The sequence below is a fragment of the Falco rusticolus genome, chromosome 1 (genome assembly GCF_015220075.1).
Source record: "Falco rusticolus isolate bFalRus1 chromosome 1, bFalRus1.pri, whole genome shotgun sequence".
NCBI lineage: Eukaryota > Metazoa > Chordata > Aves > Falconiformes > Falconidae > Falco > Falco rusticolus.
Window position 1 is genome coordinate 104,336,271 of NC_051187.1, and position 18,778 is coordinate 104,355,048.

At 38.8% G+C, this 18,778-nt stretch overlaps 1 protein-coding gene across 50 annotated transcripts in view; it reads left to right on the top strand.

Moving 5' to 3' along the window:
* Positions 1 to 18,778, top strand: part of ANK2 (ankyrin 2) — a 355,749-nt gene that overhangs the window by 220,901 nt on the left and 116,070 nt on the right. For 47 of the 50 annotated variants that reach the window (XM_037393591.1, XM_037393582.1, XM_037393573.1 and 44 more), the window contains 5 exons: positions 7,269 to 7,367; positions 11,385 to 11,570; positions 12,048 to 12,071; positions 14,215 to 14,313; positions 15,465 to 15,563. In XM_037393591.1, the coding sequence (XP_037249488.1) occupies positions 7,269 to 7,367; positions 11,385 to 11,570; positions 12,048 to 12,071; positions 14,215 to 14,313; positions 15,465 to 15,563 (507 nt within the window). The remainder of the gene's footprint in view (positions 1 to 7,268; positions 7,368 to 11,384; positions 11,571 to 12,047; positions 12,072 to 14,214; positions 14,314 to 15,464; positions 15,564 to 18,778) is intronic. The other 3 variants (XM_037393429.1, XM_037393563.1, XM_037393856.1) reach the window with 1 other exon arrangement.

An 18,778-nucleotide genomic window follows, 5' to 3' on the forward strand; every position in this document is an offset into this window, starting at 1 on the left:
GCAGGAGGACAAGCAGGGAAGAGAGTGCACTTTCTGCTTCAGTCTCTCAAGGCTGAGCCAGACATGAAGCTGAAGCTGTTCACTTCTCTCAGAAGAAGGAAAGAATCTTGAATTGAATTATTTTTCTCAAAGGCATAATTTTGATTTTTGCACTGGGGTTGGTTCAGCACTTCTCCTTATGGTTGAAGTGGAATCAAACTCCCTGCTAGGGTCCCAAGGGCAACACACAGACGAATATCAGATGGGCTTCTGAATATTACAGTGGTACATTTTACACAAATAGATCTTCTTATGAAAAAGCATTTAAAGGTAAAATTAAGCAGTATGCAAGCATTACGTGTCACCTTGACACTATTGATCTGACTACTCGGTAAGCACTATAGACTCACTGGAGAAAGAAGTACAGTAGTTTTCCAGTTTTAGTTGTTTTCAGCTTGTGAAGGCCTAGCAAAATACATCAGCTTAAATATAGTTGTTTACTAAAATAACCAAAACCAACCCTGAACTTTTTAAAAACGTATATAGTATTGTACAGTTAATATGAAGACTTCCAGTTCTGATAGTAAACATTATTTCTAATCCTCTTTAGTCATAGATGTAGTGAAGGGTAGTTTCCTTCTATCCACCTTTGCATTCTGAATTTCATGCTGCTTAAGCTGTCGGTTGAAGAAGATGGGCTTTTGATTTGAATATTCTCAATCTTTCTTTGGAGTAGCCCACTCTCCCTTGACTGTATGGCAAAACAAGACTCCTTAGGCACCTTAAATTTGGCAAATTAAAATTAAATGCTGTGAATTTCCCTTTAGCATATCTTCACAAATTTAACAGTTGCATATTTGCTTGACTGTAGTAGTCCAAATATTTCTGAGATATTTTTTTCTTGAAAAAGAATATGGATTATATGTTGTTTTATGGAAAATGTATTTTAATGGGAAAAAAAGAGGAATGTGAATAACTGGTAAAGCTAGCGCTATGTAAAACTTCTGGATGTTGATGTCAGCTAACAAAAAAAAAAAAAAAAAGAGAAAGAGACCTTTAAAAGAGAGAGACCTTAAAAAGTTAAATTAGATACCTTGATCTATCCTTAATTCACCCTTTTAGGCAGAGAATCTCTCCTGCTAAAGATAAAATCCTCTTATGAAGGGTTTATTTTTAGACTGGCTGAAAATAATGCTCAGAGCATAATGCACAACAAAATTCCCAGAATCGTGATATTGTTGATTCTATCAAGATGTGTGTTCCTAATTTAGCTTGCAGTGCTGCATTTATTTGTAACCTTCATATTTCACTGATTAAAATTAATTATTTGCTTGGATTGATAGAGGATTTTTCACTAAATCACAGAACGGCTGAGGTTGGAGGGCATTTCTGGAGGTCATCTGGTCCCACGCCCCTGCTCAAGCAGGGTCACCTACAGCAGGCTGCCCAAGGCTGTGTCCAGATGGCTTTTGAGCATCTCCAAGGCTGGCCGCTGCACAACCTCTCTGGGCAACCTCTGTCAGCGCTTGGGCAACCTCTGTCAGCGCTCGGTCACCCTCACAGGAAAAAAATGTTTCCTGATGTTCATAGGGACCCTCCTGTGTTTCAGTTTGTGCTCATCACCTCTGGTCCTTTTCATTCCCTGCATGACGTTCTACGGTGGTTATTGCCTCTGCTGTGGAGGCCGCTGGAAGTTGGCATAAAGGGAGACAGTGAGTGAAGGCAGACTTATTTTAACTGTTAAGGTGAGATGTAGATATCACTGGTTTAGGCTAATGTCTGTGGAAAAATGGGGAAAACAGGGAGGTGAATTGTATGTTGCTGAATGAGGATTTAAATCAGGTACTTACTGCTCTTGTTGAAGCCGAGTAACATTCTGAAGAGTAGAAAAAATCCTGAAACGGTTATTGAACGTAAAGGCCCCAGAAATGATCATGATCTTACTATGTAAAATGATATATTAACATTTGACCGTAAATCAGAAGATTTTATAATCTGTGTGAGCTGTTTCATGAGTAATCTAAGTTTGTCTCGTTCTTGTCTCATCCATTGTGCCAGTATCTGCTGATTTTGGGGCTGGTTTAAGTTCTAACGAGCAGAAAGAGGCGGCGGCGCAGGAAGGAAGATAGAGCAATTTCACAGAGGCTTCTCTTAGGTTACGTCAGGTGCTGGGTCCTGTGAGGGAAACTCTAGAGTGACCCAGAGCAAACGGAGCTTTTATATGGGCGGTGTTTTGTGCACAGACTCTTCTCTGAATGTTGCTTGAGAAGTGCAGTTGCAGAATTGTAGTAAAGGTTGCAGAAAAAGCTTAGTTAATTTGATTTTCATTTGTGACCTTGGGAAAATAACTTTTTTTTTTCCTTGGTGCTGGGGGGGAAGAAAGCTATCAAAACCCCAAACCAAAACCCCATGCAGTAAGGTGGAGAGGCAGAAAAGACAACTGGCCTGGGCTGGGCAATCTACTGATTGCGTTGACCTTCTGATTGGTTATTACGTCTTGAAGAGTAAGTAGGTATGAGTATTTGCTGTATGTAGACAATTGCATTAGATGTCAGTTGTCTTCCCTAGTAATCTCGGTGGTCTTCTAATACCATCTTAAACACTTCCTGGAGACCTTTAAAATAAAATAGGTATGTTCATTTGGGTTTACATTAGCTATTTAATCATAGGATATGTTGCTAACTCCTATATGTCATTTTAAGAGGCAAACCAAGAGAAGAGATACTATATCTTTATCTTTCTTTTCCTTATCAGTATGAATTTAGCTATCTATCTATCTACATATCTATAGATAGATATATAGATATTATATAGGTATATAGACACTAAAGGCCATATCTTCATGGACAAGCATGGGTAGGCTAGTCATTCAGTTGCACCGGCTACTAACCAGAATTTGGTAGATGCACGCTTCTGATCATTTGGTACTGCACACAAAGAGTATGGTTCCTTGAAAGCCTGCCACAAAATAAAGCTCAACCAAGCTATATAACTGTTTGTATGATTTTCTAAACGCTCTAATAATGCCCCTGCATCTTCAAACTGTGTTCTTCATTAGGGCTTGGGCAAAACTTAACGATACAAATTCTGAGTCATATATAGGCTTGCCAATTTGCATTAATAGCTTGAAGAATCATTGAGAGCTACTAATTTTCTCAAATTAGCAAGTAAATCAGTGAATGTAGTAGAAAGAATGGAGTACAAAATATACTCTATTTGTTTAGCGTTAATTTCTCATTATAACTTCATGTTGTAGCAGTAAACATCTTGCAATATACATTTGTAAGGATAATGAAATCTGTGTACTCTGTTCTCATGACAAATACTCTGATGAAATCATTGTTCAAAAATGAATGTTATATATCATTACAAAATTAATTTCTGTTTTTCAGATGATGCACAAAATCTAAACATATAGACATAACATAATTACACAGATGGGCTTTCAGTAAAAGCAAAATAAAGTGCATTTCTCCTTTTCCAGGTCACATATATATGCTGCAGTCAGCACTTCTACTTTAATTCTGGACTGTGTTTAAACAGTATGGTATTGTAAGCTGAAGGAAAATTTACTGAAATAAAGATTCCCCACCGCTGGCCCAGTCAACCCTCTGTATCCCATCCCACATGCTAAAACGAGGGGGGGAGAGGTCAGTCTCCTTTGCCATATGGCCATGGAGAATCATTAACCAGAATGTCGTGGATTCCATAGAAGACGTTTTGGCGTAGTGAAACAAAAATCTAGGGAAAACATGTTTACTTCACTTTGCAGAGATCTGCAATCTTGAGCTTTGAAATGTCTCTACAAACAGAAAGGAGAAACCAAGTATTGGCATATAGCTCTTCGAAACTGAAAGATGAGAAACTGGGAAGGGGATTTTAGATTAACAAAAGTGAAGGAAACAGAGGGAAAGATGTGCTTTTGTTGTGGGCATTTTCATTTAACTGCAGGACCAGTTGAGAGAGACAGAAACTTGCTGTGTAGGATGCAGAGACAGACACATCATAGAAACTCTGCAAGGTGGGAGGAGGGGTGGAAGGAAGTCCTGGGGGCCACTGGGCAAATGAGAAGGAAGAGCCTCCAGCTGGGCTAACAGGTAATCCCACTGGGCACAGCTCTGTCAAGGGGAGCTGTGATCTTGGTAATCCTAAAATAGTTTTCTGGGCAAGTGCCAGAAGTGTTGAGGTCAGGAACACTGCAACTAAAAACTCTGAAACCAGATCTTTACTGAGAAAGCAGAATTTACCCTGCCAGCTGAAAAAATCAGGCTTGTCCTTGCCAGGGGGAGAAATTCAGGGGAAGCTTTTTCAGTGTATCTGGTATAAGCAGTTTTGCTTATAGAACTTGGCATCCTGTTGCAATTTCCAAAATAAGCCAGATTTTAAGAGAATAGATACAGTAGTTTCAAACTACAAATAAAGCTTGAAGGAAAAAAAAAAAGGCTATGATTTTATGTGCAAGAATTTCCTTACCCCTGATTGCTGTAGTTTCAGGTATGATTATAGCATGTGAGGAGGATATCCTTGATATAACAGGCACTCTTCTGGATCTCTGTGTGGAAAAATACGTAGTACTTCTTGGTACTAAATGATCATGAAGTCATATATGTATTGTTTATGGTCTCCTAATCCAGGATTTATTTCCTGATCCTGTTTGAGAGCTAGGGACTTGAACTGATTAAAATATAACAACAAAAAAAGATTCTTCGGAGCTTTTAAGTGAATTGATTTACTCTGGCTTGAAAATTGTCATATGAAAATTTAAAATATTGCTATGTTAGACTTTAATATTAAAATACTGATGAGGTGGGTGGAAAATTACTATTAGTTATTCCAAATAGATTGCCATTTTGTTTCTTTCCGGAGTGGGAAGGAAAACTGACACAGTGAGCCAGCTCTGTTACCTGCGGTTTTCTCTGTCCTATGCTGTACAAGTGCAATCAAGAAGAAACCAATCTGTTCATAATTCCCGCTGCCAGTTCAGTCCCTATCCCTGGCAATCCCCTGCCTTTCTGCACCTACCTAATGACACTGAACGGCTCTCCTTCATTTTATCCTGTGATGAGAACTCTCCTCTGCCCCCTGTTAAAGAGTTGCCTGAGGAGCAGCCAGGAGGCCAGCAGAGCCCCCGACCAGCCCCAGGGCAGACGTTGGAGAGCCTGGCTCCTTTGCCCAGTTTGTGCTTCCAGTTTGCTGCCTAATTTTAGCAGTCGTTTGGGGGGAGGGAGGCTGCCCATCAAAACGCTGTGCAGGCTGACCTTACTGTTAAGAGGCTTTTCTTGATATCCAACCTGAATTTTCTTTCCAGCAACCTTAGCAAACTGTGTCCTTTTCTATTTGTTTTAGTCATCACAAACATGGAGATCAGACCTTTACCCTCCTTTTTAAAGACAGTCTCCTTGTTTTCCTCCAGTTCTCCTTTTCCAGACAGAGCACCACCAATTACTAGTCTTTTATCAAAGAAAAATAACTTCCCTGGGGACATATATTTTTACACCAATGCAACAACGATCTTTATTACAGCAGAATGAGCTCATTGACCAGTGCCCCGCTGGCAGACCACTGTGACCTTCAGGTCCTTTTCTGCAGAATTCTCTAACTCGTTATTCCCTGTTGTTTTTCCTGCAATAGTGGCAATATGTGTATTTGTCTTTACCAGATTACATTTTCAGCTCTCTTCTCTGGGGTAACAGGAACCTTTCAAATTATGATCCTATTGTGTGGTGTACTTGCAGACCATCTTGTTGGTGCTGTCTGTAACTGTAAGAAGAGCACCGTTCCATCCTTCAAGTCATTACTGAGACTATTGGATAACACCTGCCAAAGACAGACCCCTATGCAAAGCCACTTGAAATCCATCCCAAAGTTTTGGCATTGAACTGCTGTTAACTGTTCTCGGGGTGCCATTTTTTACTTATGTGTCTCAAGGCTGTTGATGAAAGTGCCAGAATATTATGCAAAGCAGTATTAAAAGACTTGCTACAACACATATGAAGTATATCATGATATACTCAACGTAAATGATATTTATTTCCTGAGCAGTCTTTCACATTTGTAAATACAGAGGGAGGTCGTAAAGTCATCAGTTCTACAATCAACTGTATTATCTAGTGACTGAAAAATGAGATTTCATTTCATTAGGAAATTACTGGAATGTTTCCACAGCAAGTTTGCTAGAAAGAATAACATTGGCTTGTCTGAAACAAGGTTATTGGTTACCACAGTGTCTGCATTAATTCTGACCACTTCTGTAAATGCATAAGGTTATCATTCATTGTGACAGTACGCAAGATTAAAAAAAAATAATAAAATTGCACATTTGAAGTCTGGTTTATGGTTTATGTTCTAGCTACAAGTGCCATTCCAAGACAGAAGAATGTTTTCAGCAGTATAGGTGGTTATGTCCTACTATGTTACACGGTGATCTACAGAATATTAAAGATTTTTCTAAGGCCTTTTAAATAATCTTAAAAACTCTTTGAGGAAAGTTATTAATCAGGCAGACAACTCACTTCCATGCCTTTCTTTCATAAGGATTTTGTAGCTAATGAATTAAAGTTGTTTGTATTAAAGTATTTTAATGGGAAGAAAGGACTTAGGTTTCTAATGAATTTGCCTGTAGTTTGATTAACTTGGAAAAATTTTTTTGGAGTTACTCTATTATCCAGAGCAGATTCTTCTAAGGACTCTAGGACATTGTAATGAATGTTTATAATTAAATGATAGATGAGCTTTCTGTACGCACAGAGATGCAGTTGTTGCTTTGCAAGGTTGAGTTCCTTTATGTTTGATGACTGGCAATGTTTTATGCATTACAGATTTTTTTGTAGTATGTTAAGCCTTTGCCGTCTCTACTCAGCTTGTCACGAGGTATAGACTTTGTAGTCTCCAGGGGATGATGTCTTTGGTTAAGTTAATGTAATAAATGAAGGAATATCTTGCTTTCCTGTCAGCTTTCATAAAACTTTATTGCCAGCTTCACAGTCCCCAAGCATTATCAGCAAGGAATAGCTGTATTAATAATTAGTGTGTTCGTTGCTTCCCTAAAATATACATCGAAAGAAAATGAGTGTGAAAGCATGTAGAGTTTTGTGGGTTTAAATAGTGTTAAACATTACCGTATTTAAAATACAAAAATGTATTAAAAAATACAAAGCTGTTTTGCTTACATACTTAAAACATTTCAGCTAAAAAACAAATGCATTTTTAGTGGTGTATTTATTTGTGCTTTCTTATTGTTGGTATATTCCGTTTCCTCATTACAATATTTTCTCGTGTGTTCTTCTTAGAATGGCTTTACTCCTTTATATATGGCAGCTCAAGAGAACCACATTGAAGTGGTGAAGTATCTCCTGGAGAATGGAGCCAACCAAAGCACAGCTACTGAGGTGAGGTACATTGTTCTTTTTTTACACACACTCTTATTTTCCTTTGCCTTTATATTCAGATTGCTTACAGTCAGAAGATTTTTCAAACGGAGTATTTTGAGAATCTTACCCATTTTTTTCTACATGTTCAGAAAACAAAGCTGAACTGTTCTGAAAGTGGTGAAAAGTCAAGGGATGAAATCCAGCCTGATTCATTTGACAGCAAAATTTCCACTGACTTCAGTGAGCTCAGGGTTTTCATCTTCAGTTTTTCCCCTTTTCTCCTATCAGCTTCCTGAAGAATTTTCTGAAAAATGAATGAGGCTTTGAAGAGAGGTCCCTAAGGCTGTAGAAGCTACAGAGGCCAAGGTGGTATTGCCAGGGGAGTGCGATGAATCGATCATAGGCTAAGTGGGGAGGTACAACATTTCATTTGAACAGATCTACATCTCCTACAAAGCCCATGAAAACGCAAGCATCTAGGAGTGCCATCACCTGAGCGACAGGGCTATCTTTGTGCTGCTTTTCCATTTGCACTGTAAAATCTGGGCAAAAATCAGTGAATAGAGTATTATAGCACATATATCCCACTCTTGGCTTATAAGAGGTCTTCCGGGGAAAGTAGTTTAGAGGATTGCTTCAGCTTCTTCCTCGGCCAGCTGAAAAGTGTGTGGAACATAATGTGAATGTCATAATTAGGGGTATGAGGACTGTGTCCAAAAGGGTGTCTATGTATAGTGTAAAATGGTATCAAAACAATTAGTATCAACAGTTTGTGGTTTACAAGCTTCCTTTTAGATTGGGTCTTGAGATGTTAGATGAGTTCAGAATATTTTCTGCATAGAAAGAAAGAGGGAGAAACAGGCAAGCACACAGATGTGCAGAAAAGATGAGTGGGATGGGCTCCCTGTGGTGCTGGGTTCATACAACCATGCAGGTAAAAGGGGCCTCAGGAGGTCACATACTCCAACCACCGGCTCCTGTTCCCCTAGGGAGGAGCAGTGGCAGCTGGACCTCCTTGACCAGCGAAATTACTCTGATTTTGAAGCTTGTCTGTGACTTTGTGTAACCTGTGAATATTCATCATTATCTGTCATTAGCGTAAATTGGAAATGAAATTACTAACAAGGATCACATCAGTGAGCTCAGCAGGCAGTGTGCTGGTTTCTCCTTGGACACTTTATTTCTACGGCTGGACCATGTGGGTATAAATACACAGGAGGATGGTATTAATTGCTAAGTTCTGGATTTAAGTGTCATGCTGTTAACCTGCAGTAGCTTCAGTGCAAGCAGGGCAGGCACCAAAGTAAGAGAGACAAGACTCCATCTCAGGAGGAACTGAATCGTAAGAACTTCCATCTGCAAATGGGAGGATTTAAGGGCAATGCAGGAAAACTCGTAGGACATGAGGATTGTGCTCATTGTGTTTCCTCTTCTTGTTCTCTTCCTGATGGACATTCTTCTATTCCAAGTCAAGGGGATGAGTGAACAGGCTCTGTGCTGCAAAGTGTGTTGGTTTCACCTTTGTCCTGTGGATATGGATGTGCCATGTGAAGTAGTAATAGGAAAGTTCCTCTCCTGTTAGAGCTTTTGCTTGTGTTTATTACTTTTCCCTAGTTTGTTTTCTGGATTCAGAGACACATGAATGTGAAATGATGGTGCATTTATGCTCACTCTCCTTTAAACCAAACTGCCAGTGTTAACAGCTGCTTTCCTGTCCCTTCTTTCATTGGATACTGTACCATTTGATGACAGCTCCTAAAATAATCCTCTTGTGGCCCGCATATATGGTGATCACATTACATGTCAGCTTTCTGAAATATGAAATCCCATGTGATTGCCAGGCAACGTCGCAGAAACACACCCTGTATGAAGGAGCCGAGTGGAGCTGTGGTTCTGCAGGAGCCCAGCCCAGCTACAGCCCACAGTCACCTGCTTGAGCCTTTCTCCCAGTGACTTTTACCAGCTGTGATGATCAGGGGCACTGGAAATTCATTCATTGGTTTACAGGAACTGTGAGGCTGAGATGGTTACAATTAATGCTTTCTCTGCTTGAATGCAGACATCCAGGCATCGCTGGAACTCACAGTTATAGTCTGATTTTTTTTTTTTTTTTTTTTTTTTAAAAAGGGAGGGAGAAAAAAAAAAAATCAAATGCCCCCCACTCAACCCAAGTCTAACTCTGTCTTCTGCCATCAGAAAGGTCAGGTTTTACCTTTGTAGCTTGGAAAGTAAAGGCTGTCTACCCACTTATTGCTTAACTAGATAAAGTTTTGGTTTCAGGTCTTGCTGAAGTGATGGTTTCAGTGATTTGAGTGTTACTGAAGGATGGCCCAAGCCACCATCTGCTGTCACATGTGCAGAGTTAGTCTCACAGAGTAAAGAAATGGTACATTAAATAAGGTGGGATGGCAGCCTGAAGTGAGGATGCCACCAAAACACATGGAGAAGGACCTTCAGTCTGGCATCAGAGGTTGGCTGTCCTCCTGTGGGGCAGTGGGGAAGAAAAATGCTTTCTCCGAGCTCTGGTCAGCATGCTTTCCAGAAGCAATAGGAGAGGGAATGCAGAAAGAGTGGTGTCCTTTTAGAGAAGGATAGAAGATAGTGGTGCAAATCAAATGGATGATCTTGTCTTTGAAGCTTTGAAACTTGTGCTGCCTTTAGATATATTTTGTTTCCTCAAACACTTACATACATACGTATACAAAATGAGAGTAAGGATGAGCTCAGTTTCACAGGGCCTCTAATGCAGGATTTGTTCTCATGTTCCCAGAAGCGAAAGGCAAATGCATTAAGCCATTTCAACACCTAATGTAGCCTCAATCTCGGAATTATCTTTACAGTTCAGCTGTTTCATCAGCTGTTCACCCTTTTTTAATTCACTGTACAGAATTTAATCTCTATTACAGAAAGAAATCATAGCAGTATCACTGTTACAACGCACCTACTCACAGTTCTACGCAAAGGGGAGTGAATGCTATTTGATTACTAAGGGGAAAAATTGCTCGGGCAATTCCTCAGATGTTTCTTTCAGCATATGTTAGCTCTCATTCCTTCCTAACACATCCTTTATTATTTTATCATCTTTCCATATTCCTAGTCCAACTCAATTCTGTCTCGTTCCTATGCCTGTTACTCTTTGGTTGTTCCTTCTGACCTAGACCCAGCAGACCCTGTTGTATTTATTCCCTTCCCTGCTGTTGCTATTCACCATATCTCCAGTCACAGGCTCTGTTCCTCCTGGTTCCGCTTCCCTCCAATCTAGCATGTGGCTACAGAGTTTACGTGCTTGGGCGGCGTGCAAGGCAAGCTAGAATCAGTTTGATAGAAAAAAGGGAGCAGGCAGTACTTCAGATGAGGTAGCAGTTTGTGATCATGTGATGCATTTTAAAGCATTGACAATCCAGGGCATGTGTGGAGGAGAGAGGCAATTTAAAAATAATTTAAAAGCAAAGCATGAATGAATGAATGAAAAGCAGAAAGATTTTTCTGACTTTGTTTTTCCAAAAAGTACAAATAATCTAATGTTTTCTTCCTTCAAACTAGAATAAATTTGTACTCATGATCTGGCTTTCTTGAGTCGTAGCCCATGTGTAATTTAGAATGGGAAACAGCAGCAATGCATCCAAAGATACATGAAGACATGAAATATTCAGAAGCAGGTTTCCTGTGTATTTTTCACATCTACTTTGTTCAGTGCTCACTAATCCTTACCAAAATATTGCTAAAGATATGCTCTGTGTCTCATTTTAAGGTGAGAAACAATTAAGAGAGATACTGTAGAATGATCCTTTGCTTGTACTTGACTTCAAAAAAGACTACTTTGTAATGGAAAAAATGTGCTTCTGACATGTTTGAAATCATATCTGGGTTAAAATGTTGTGCCTCCAATGTCATTTCACTGGAGATGGTGGTGCAGAGGTAGAAAACCACTGGTAACATGCTTATCAAACTTCTCCATGTGTGAATGGTGCTGTGCAAACCACTGAAGCTGTACATCCTTTGGCTTACTGAGCATACCTTGTTTTCCTCTACCAGGACGGTTTCACTCCTTTAGCTGTTGCACTGCAACAAGGACACAACCAGGCAGTGGCCATCCTCCTGGAAAATGACACCAAGGGGAAAGTGAGATTACCAGCTCTGCACATTGCCGCTAGAAAAGACGACACCAAATCGGCGGCGCTCTTACTGCAGAATGACCATAATGCTGATGTGCAGTCCAAGGTAACAAGATGCTGCCATAGAGGTAACAGGGTAGCCACGCGGCTGAGTGCCGATGGGCAACAAGCTGTACTTCCTTCCTCTTAATGGTTAAAGGTAAATTCTTCCATGGGGAAAGACAAGTTGCTCGACCAGTATCACCAGTAATAGATCTACTTTTGCAGCATTCAGCTACACAGTAATTACAAACTACTCATTTTTCTGCTTTTCAGTTATGCCTCCCATTTCTTTGGTAACCAGCTTTCTCTCATTATTTGTAAACGAGAAGACACTGGAATGGAAGCAGAATCACTGCTTCCCTATTAAATAGGATACTGGTTTATTGCCCATGGGAACATAGGTTGTATTTAAAGTTAATGCATGCTTGAATGGCTTTTCCCATAATTAACAGCATAATTCATTTCAAAAAGCAACATAGTTCTTCGTTTTGCGGCTAGTCTTTAATATTGTTCCTCTTTTTCCCAAACCATGCTGCATCAGATGATGGTGAATAGGACGACTGAGGTACCGAGATAAAAAATTTTTCTTTCTGTTATTTATAATTATTTTCTCTTCTCTGTGGCAATATTTCTTTAATATTTAGCACTAAAAGTGAAGATATGGCTCTTCTTTAATGCACAGAATTTTAAGACTAAGAAAACCTATTTTTATTGATCCTTTGTCTTAGAATTTCTTTTTATTTGTGTCACTGTTGAAGTAAATTTTGACAATTCATATCAGTTCAAAGAAGTCTGAAGTAAGTAATGGAGCTAAGAGGATAAAGATGCTTTTCTAGATCAGCTTTTTTAGTTATGAAAATGCACTTCGTTGGCCTAACTAAATTAAGGTGTCTGGCTCAGCCAGAGTAATGATAAAATTAATTTTCCTTCTTTTACAATTATAAATATAATCAAATCCTCCAAAGTAAAAACTTGTTCAGAGCATCAGCTTATTTTTACCATTCTTCTTATTACAAGTTTTTGAATATAAAGTTTTGAAAAGTCCTTAAGGTATAACACATAGTCAGAATTTACATGCAGCAGATATTACATTTCTCACAGGGATTCAGGAAATACCAACTCTTCAAGCACTTCCACTAAAAATCAAGGGTCCGATTAGCTAGAACTGTAATTTCTCCCCTGCAGATTATTATCACATTTAGGAAAGAGATTTATTTCCAAGAATGAGGTCATTATTTGAATGCCTGCTTTTAGGTAATGGAGTTTCTCTGTTAGATGAGGGGATGAATTTTAAATGCATGCACCCTTGTGAAAGTGCATCCTGCTCGGTGTGTGCACATGTGAGCAAGTTGCCGCGAGGCAGCTGGCAATGGGAATTGAAAGGGTGACAGCTTTGCGCTGGCATCCACCCGTGGGCACGTTCTTCACTATGATCAATGTGACAAGGGTTATCACTTCTACACCTGCCATCACGTTACTTCTCAGTACCTTGTGTTTGTCACCAGGCAAACACATGTCCGCGAAAAGGTAGTTGTTAATGCAATACACATGCAAACTATAGCTCAATGCAGCATCGTATTTTTGTGCCCAATATCCTCGGTAGTCATTGCCCTGCTAATCTATCACAGCAAGGTGATTATGAATTTAATGAGTGTGTGACTGGACTTTGACCAGGATCACCTGTGGGCTGACAAGCAAGTAAATGGAATTAGGGTAAAATAATGGGCTTATTGCTCTACCTTTTGGGAATAAAGTTGATTTTGAAGAGCAACATGTGCCTACATTTCTGTATTCCAAGAGTAGTTCAAAATGATGATTTCTACACTGCAAGGAATGAAACCTAGTTGAAAATATGGTATAGTCTAGAAGCCAAAACTATTTCTCCCTTTCTATAACAGTAAGATCTGATCAAATCAGTGTGAATCTCTTCAGGGAAACCTCAAAAGCAAGATCCTTTCTACTTGAATTACTTATGAAACTAAAAGCTTGCACTGTGTCCTAGCTTCTGAAAAATTAATCTTTTTTATGATGTTGTCAAGCAGTTCTATATTTCATATCTAAAGCAGGTTTCACCTTCTACTGTTCAAGAGGCAATAAGTAAATTGTGTTTTTTTCTGATGTATAGATGGAAAAGTTTCTTCAGATCTTGAGATCCAAATTGTATCTAAATATAAATAATTATGGTTCTTATACTGCGATACTAAGTTTCTCATGTACAACAAATTCTTCAGTCACATGTTGAATAATCATTGCTTTTAAAAAAAAAAAAAAAAAAGCAAGAAGGAAATATGTTGTCAATATTTTTAATCCTAAGAGCAGTAAAATAAGAGTCCACCAACTTTTGTGGTCATTTATCCAAAACCAGTAAATGGATGCAGCCCAAAAGACCCATGTTGCTTCCAAATTGTAATAAGGAAACTTCCTTAATTTTCTTCAAGAATGGCTAATATATTAATATTTTCTGTGATGAAAGCTACTTATCTTATTGGCTACTGATTTAGAAGACTGAGTTGGAGAATTAAAGAATGAAGCACTTTTGATAACCTCTCGAATGAAAACTGCACTCTGTGCCTGAAAGGCTGTGCTATATTATAGGTGAACTGTGACATGATACATTTGTTTCCCAGCAGCTTTTAAAATCAAGTTCTTGTTCAGTTGATTATTTTGTATGAAATGATTTCTATAATAAGGGCTGTTTCTCTTTATAGAGTGGCTTTACACCTTTGCACATAGCTGCACACTATGGAAATGTCAATGTGGCAACGCTTCTGCTAAACCGAGGAGCTGCGGTCGATTTCACAGCAAGGGTACGGAATAATTTCTTTCTCTTCTTAGTTTAATGACCGACAAAAGTGGGAGTGTTTCTTTGTGTAATTCTTAGTCAAGAGTAAGTGAGGAGCAAAGTAATGCTGACCTGTTGTGTTCAGAGATGTCTTCTTTTTGCAGTAATTCTTAAAGGTTGCCTCCACACAATGCACCAGTGTCCTTGGGAGTTGAGTAGTGCGCGGTATTCCCAGCTGAAGGAAGCAGGCTCCTGTGACTAGCTCTAGAAAGCTCATAACATGTCAGCTCACTTCAGCTTTTCTGTCAGTCAGACGTACTCCAGAGATATATGTAGGATTTATCAGCTTATTCAGTATTTGCTATACTAGTTTAATTTGGTATTTTCGCATATAAACATAGTTGGAAAAAGTAAAGGTGTATTGCCATTATATAAATGCAACAATAAAACTACTAATTGATCATGACTACTCTTTTATGGTAAACAACTGTAGAGCTACGTAATATAGTCTCTTTGCTGTTGTGCATTACATAGTTTGAAGCACGGCATCTGGTGCCATAAAAACCTCTGGTAATCTGTACCTCAACACAGCTACTGGATCACAATTTTTTTGTTTAATTTCGCCAGACACACTTTGAATTACTTCAGAGTTCTGCCTTTCAGACTGACTTCCTCCTGTTGCCAGTCTGGAATAGCTGCTAATATTATTTCTCTCCTCACCCAAAGTGCTTGCAAGGACTTTCAGCTTAAACAGCACTTACTCCTTTATGCTATCGGCATTACACTAAGAAGGTTCCTTTGTGTAGGAGTCACGCATCTGTGTACTCTGTGTATGTTGCAATGATTTAAATGCATCAGTGTTTTGTGAATATTGACTCATTGGACTCTGATACATGTTTGTTTATTTGTCTGACCCTGGGACTGTGATGTTCACTGCTTTGGCAGATGTGCTGCTTCGTTTAATAAAAACCCCAAACAATGAATAAAGATTCTTGCTTAGAAAGGGATTACTAACTCTAGCTTATATGGTGTGTGCCTAGCTCTAATGCTCAAGTACATTTTCGTTTATTCTCTATGATGTGATGGTCTCATTTTTTTGTGATCCGAACACAAATTCACCACCATTATACACCTTCAAATCCATCCTGCTCATTGTTTGTTCTTTTCATGGTGTAGAATGGAATCACCCCACTGCATGTGGCTTCCAAAAGGGGAAACACAAACATGGTGAAGCTCTTGTTGGATCGCGGAGGGCAGATCGATGCCAAAACCAGGGTGAGTCTTTCTATTCCCTGAATATGATGTTGACCCTTCTTGGGAATGGATTGGGATTTTTTGTTTGCTTGTTTTTTATTTTTAAGCCAGAGACTGGGAACACAAAGATTCATACTAGGAGTTCAGCTTCAGTGATTGTGTCTTGTTCTCTGTTCTTGAAGTGAGATATTAGATGTGGCTGCTATAAACGACTCACAAAAAATAGAAGTTCAGCTGAACACAGCTCCAAAAATGTTACACATTGCCTCCTCACAAGTGTACTTTTTTAGAAACATGGACCAAATTTAAATTCTGACTCCAAAAATAATTGAGGAAGAAATATTTTTGTACCTTTTTGTACTTCTTTAAAATTCAGAATCTTACCTTTAGTTTTCAGATTGTTATTTATTTTATGTAAAATGTTTTCTATGATGGGCTAAAGAATATCAGGTATTGATAACAGCAGGAGGCAGAAATACTATTTCCTTTAGTCTCCTGTAGAATCTAGCTACATTGTACAAGAAAAAAATATGATGAAACTGATCTTTTTGAGGAAAGAAGCCTGTTGGTCCAACTTCACATGACACAAGAACACGCGTGCTGCACAGCAATGGGAAGTGGAGGGTTTGGGCTCAGCCAAGCCTTTCAGTCCCCTGATGTCCTCTAAATGACTGTGCCAGGCATAGCGTGCCTCATAAAAACTGCCATAGTGGGCTGGCAGTCACCTTTTATCAAAAAGTCAATACTGGGAACATACTCTGTGCCAGCAGCCCATTCACCTCTATCCCAGACTAACCACTGCAAATTAGGTGACTCTCACTACCTTCCTTCTCCCAGGTGTCCTGTTGAAGTGCCACACCAATACTGCGCTCTTTATTTAGGGCAGATTTTGCAGTCATCCCAGACAAAAGAAAAGCCCATCAATGTATATGGGCAGGGTTAATTATTTCAGATGGGATTTTGGAGTCACCTAGGTAAACACAGTCATTTATGTGAGCCGAACTGCACGGGACTTGTTCTTGAAAGCTGCTGGGTTTTAAGCACTGATCTGCAAAATTTTATCTCCAAGTAATAGAGGGTGCCTTAGAACACAAGAGTTTACAGCTGGGCATAAAAGTTTTTGTTTAATAAGGTAGAAAGGGAGAGGAAGGTAGAGGATATTGCAGTCAACTACCTCTGCAGTTACTTTTGTATTAATTACATCAACCATTTGTTGCTTCATAAGCTAGGAAGTCAATCATGATTATTGTGTAACTCTGTATGTGGTTATGATTTTGATTTCTTATTATGTATGAAATGTGTCTCTTATTTTTTTTTTTTTTTTTAAATTATGGTTGATGGAAATGAAGGTGTGCAGTAAATCATCCCTGGTCAAATTTTCTGCAATAAGTGCCTAAAATCTCATAGTAAAGAAGCATGAAATGGTAATAATACATTGCAGTCAGGATATTCCACATACTTATAAGCATAGTAGTCATATGGAAATGGTCCATTTGGCCTGTGGAATGACAGTATTGATTCACCTATTTCCTGTTCAGCATTTAGACACTGGTTTTAGACAAGTTGGCACATATGATTGTAAAGGACATCTTAGATTTTAAGAGGTCAAGGTGTATTCCCTTCCCTGCTCACTCACAAAGACTGATTGCAGATGTGAATGAAACTGAAAGAGCAGGACTCTGTCCTGCGTAGGTGGAAGGTGCTAATTTTAGAGTCTTCTCATTGTCTTGGCTTCCTGCCCTTTGTCAGCTGCTACATTAGCTCAAAACCTGTCAGCACAAAGATGTCAGTGAAAACCCATAGAAGTATCCTAAAGCACACATACCCCTTCGCCCAGGCTCATGAGTTTCCTCTGCTTTCATCTTCTGCCTTCTCCCTGCTCAAAGGCACATGGTGGTGGTCGGCTGCCTGTACTGCACAGTGGGGAAGATTCCAGAGCTTTGGTTTTGCTGTCAAGTGTCTCTGTGGCATGGTTTTGTCTTCATGCCAGCTGTTTACATCTTCTTGGTGTCCTTTTCCCTTCGCTTTGTCTGCATGCCTTGTGTGCTTTGCTGTGGCTGTGAGCATGTAGGGTATTGAAGGGGTAGGCTGTGTGTTGCATGCCGTGTGTACATGTGTTCGGTACTGTAAAGGGCAGACCTCCGCCGCCTCCACCTCGGTACTAACATGCTTGCCTTTCCATACTTGCCTTTTCATTGCTTCTGAGGAACACATGCATTCTTCCAGTAGGTCAGATTCACTGAAAAACAGTCTAATTAAAAGTACTAGGAGAGTTCATTGCTGGATAGCTTGGGCTGTTGTTATTAGTTTCCATTCCACATCAAAATAAGCTTTTTGGTTAAAAACGCACTCATTGCTTTCATTCAGTTTCTTTAAATAAAGATGCACAAACTTATTTTAACAGATTTTAGATGAGCCTCTGTACTTTAATTTTGCAGTTAATCTGTGAAATCTTTTTGTTTGAAAATGTTCCATTGGAATGATCTATTAGGAGCCCCTGTGTTGTCTAAAAAAACCAAATTATAATGTATGTTCTTCAAAGGGAGTAAACCATGCATGTGTCCTACTGTTCCATAGTTAATGTTGCATGCCAGAAGAAAGCATCACTTACTGCAGGATTTATGTATTTCAATTTTCTATACATTTCATAATGTATTTGTTGAAAATTTATGGCATTGCTCACTAGAGTATAAAGATGTAGAATTGTAAATCTGCTTGCTACACTTAAAAATTTTAAAATAATATTTTACTTAATTTTTTTTCAGGTTTTACTATTTTGCTCAACTGACTACTAAATAAGTTTTTAAAACATGGAATTTCATTTCTCTTTTCTATTGTATCTAAAGCAAAAATGTAAACTCCATTCCCAATAATATTTATAAGATACTCTTATTAGTACTGTCTGTTATATCTACATTTGTGCTACTTCTGTTTCCACACAAGCCTTATTGGGAGTTTTGTTTGCTAATTAATGGGTAAAATGTCTTATGCTAAAACATTTCATACTTAAAATCTTAGTCAAATCTATATTGTCGACACATTTACCTGAAAGGTGGTGGAAAGGTCAGTTTGTGATTAAATTGATGTCGTGGTCAAGAGTAAGGTGGCAGTTATCAGTTCTCACCTGCATTTACAGCCTTCCAGAAACATAGCAAGGATTATTACAGGGAGAATTATTTTAAGCATTTAAAAGCAGAGCAATTTCAGCATGGCCTATATATATATTTTTTCTATTA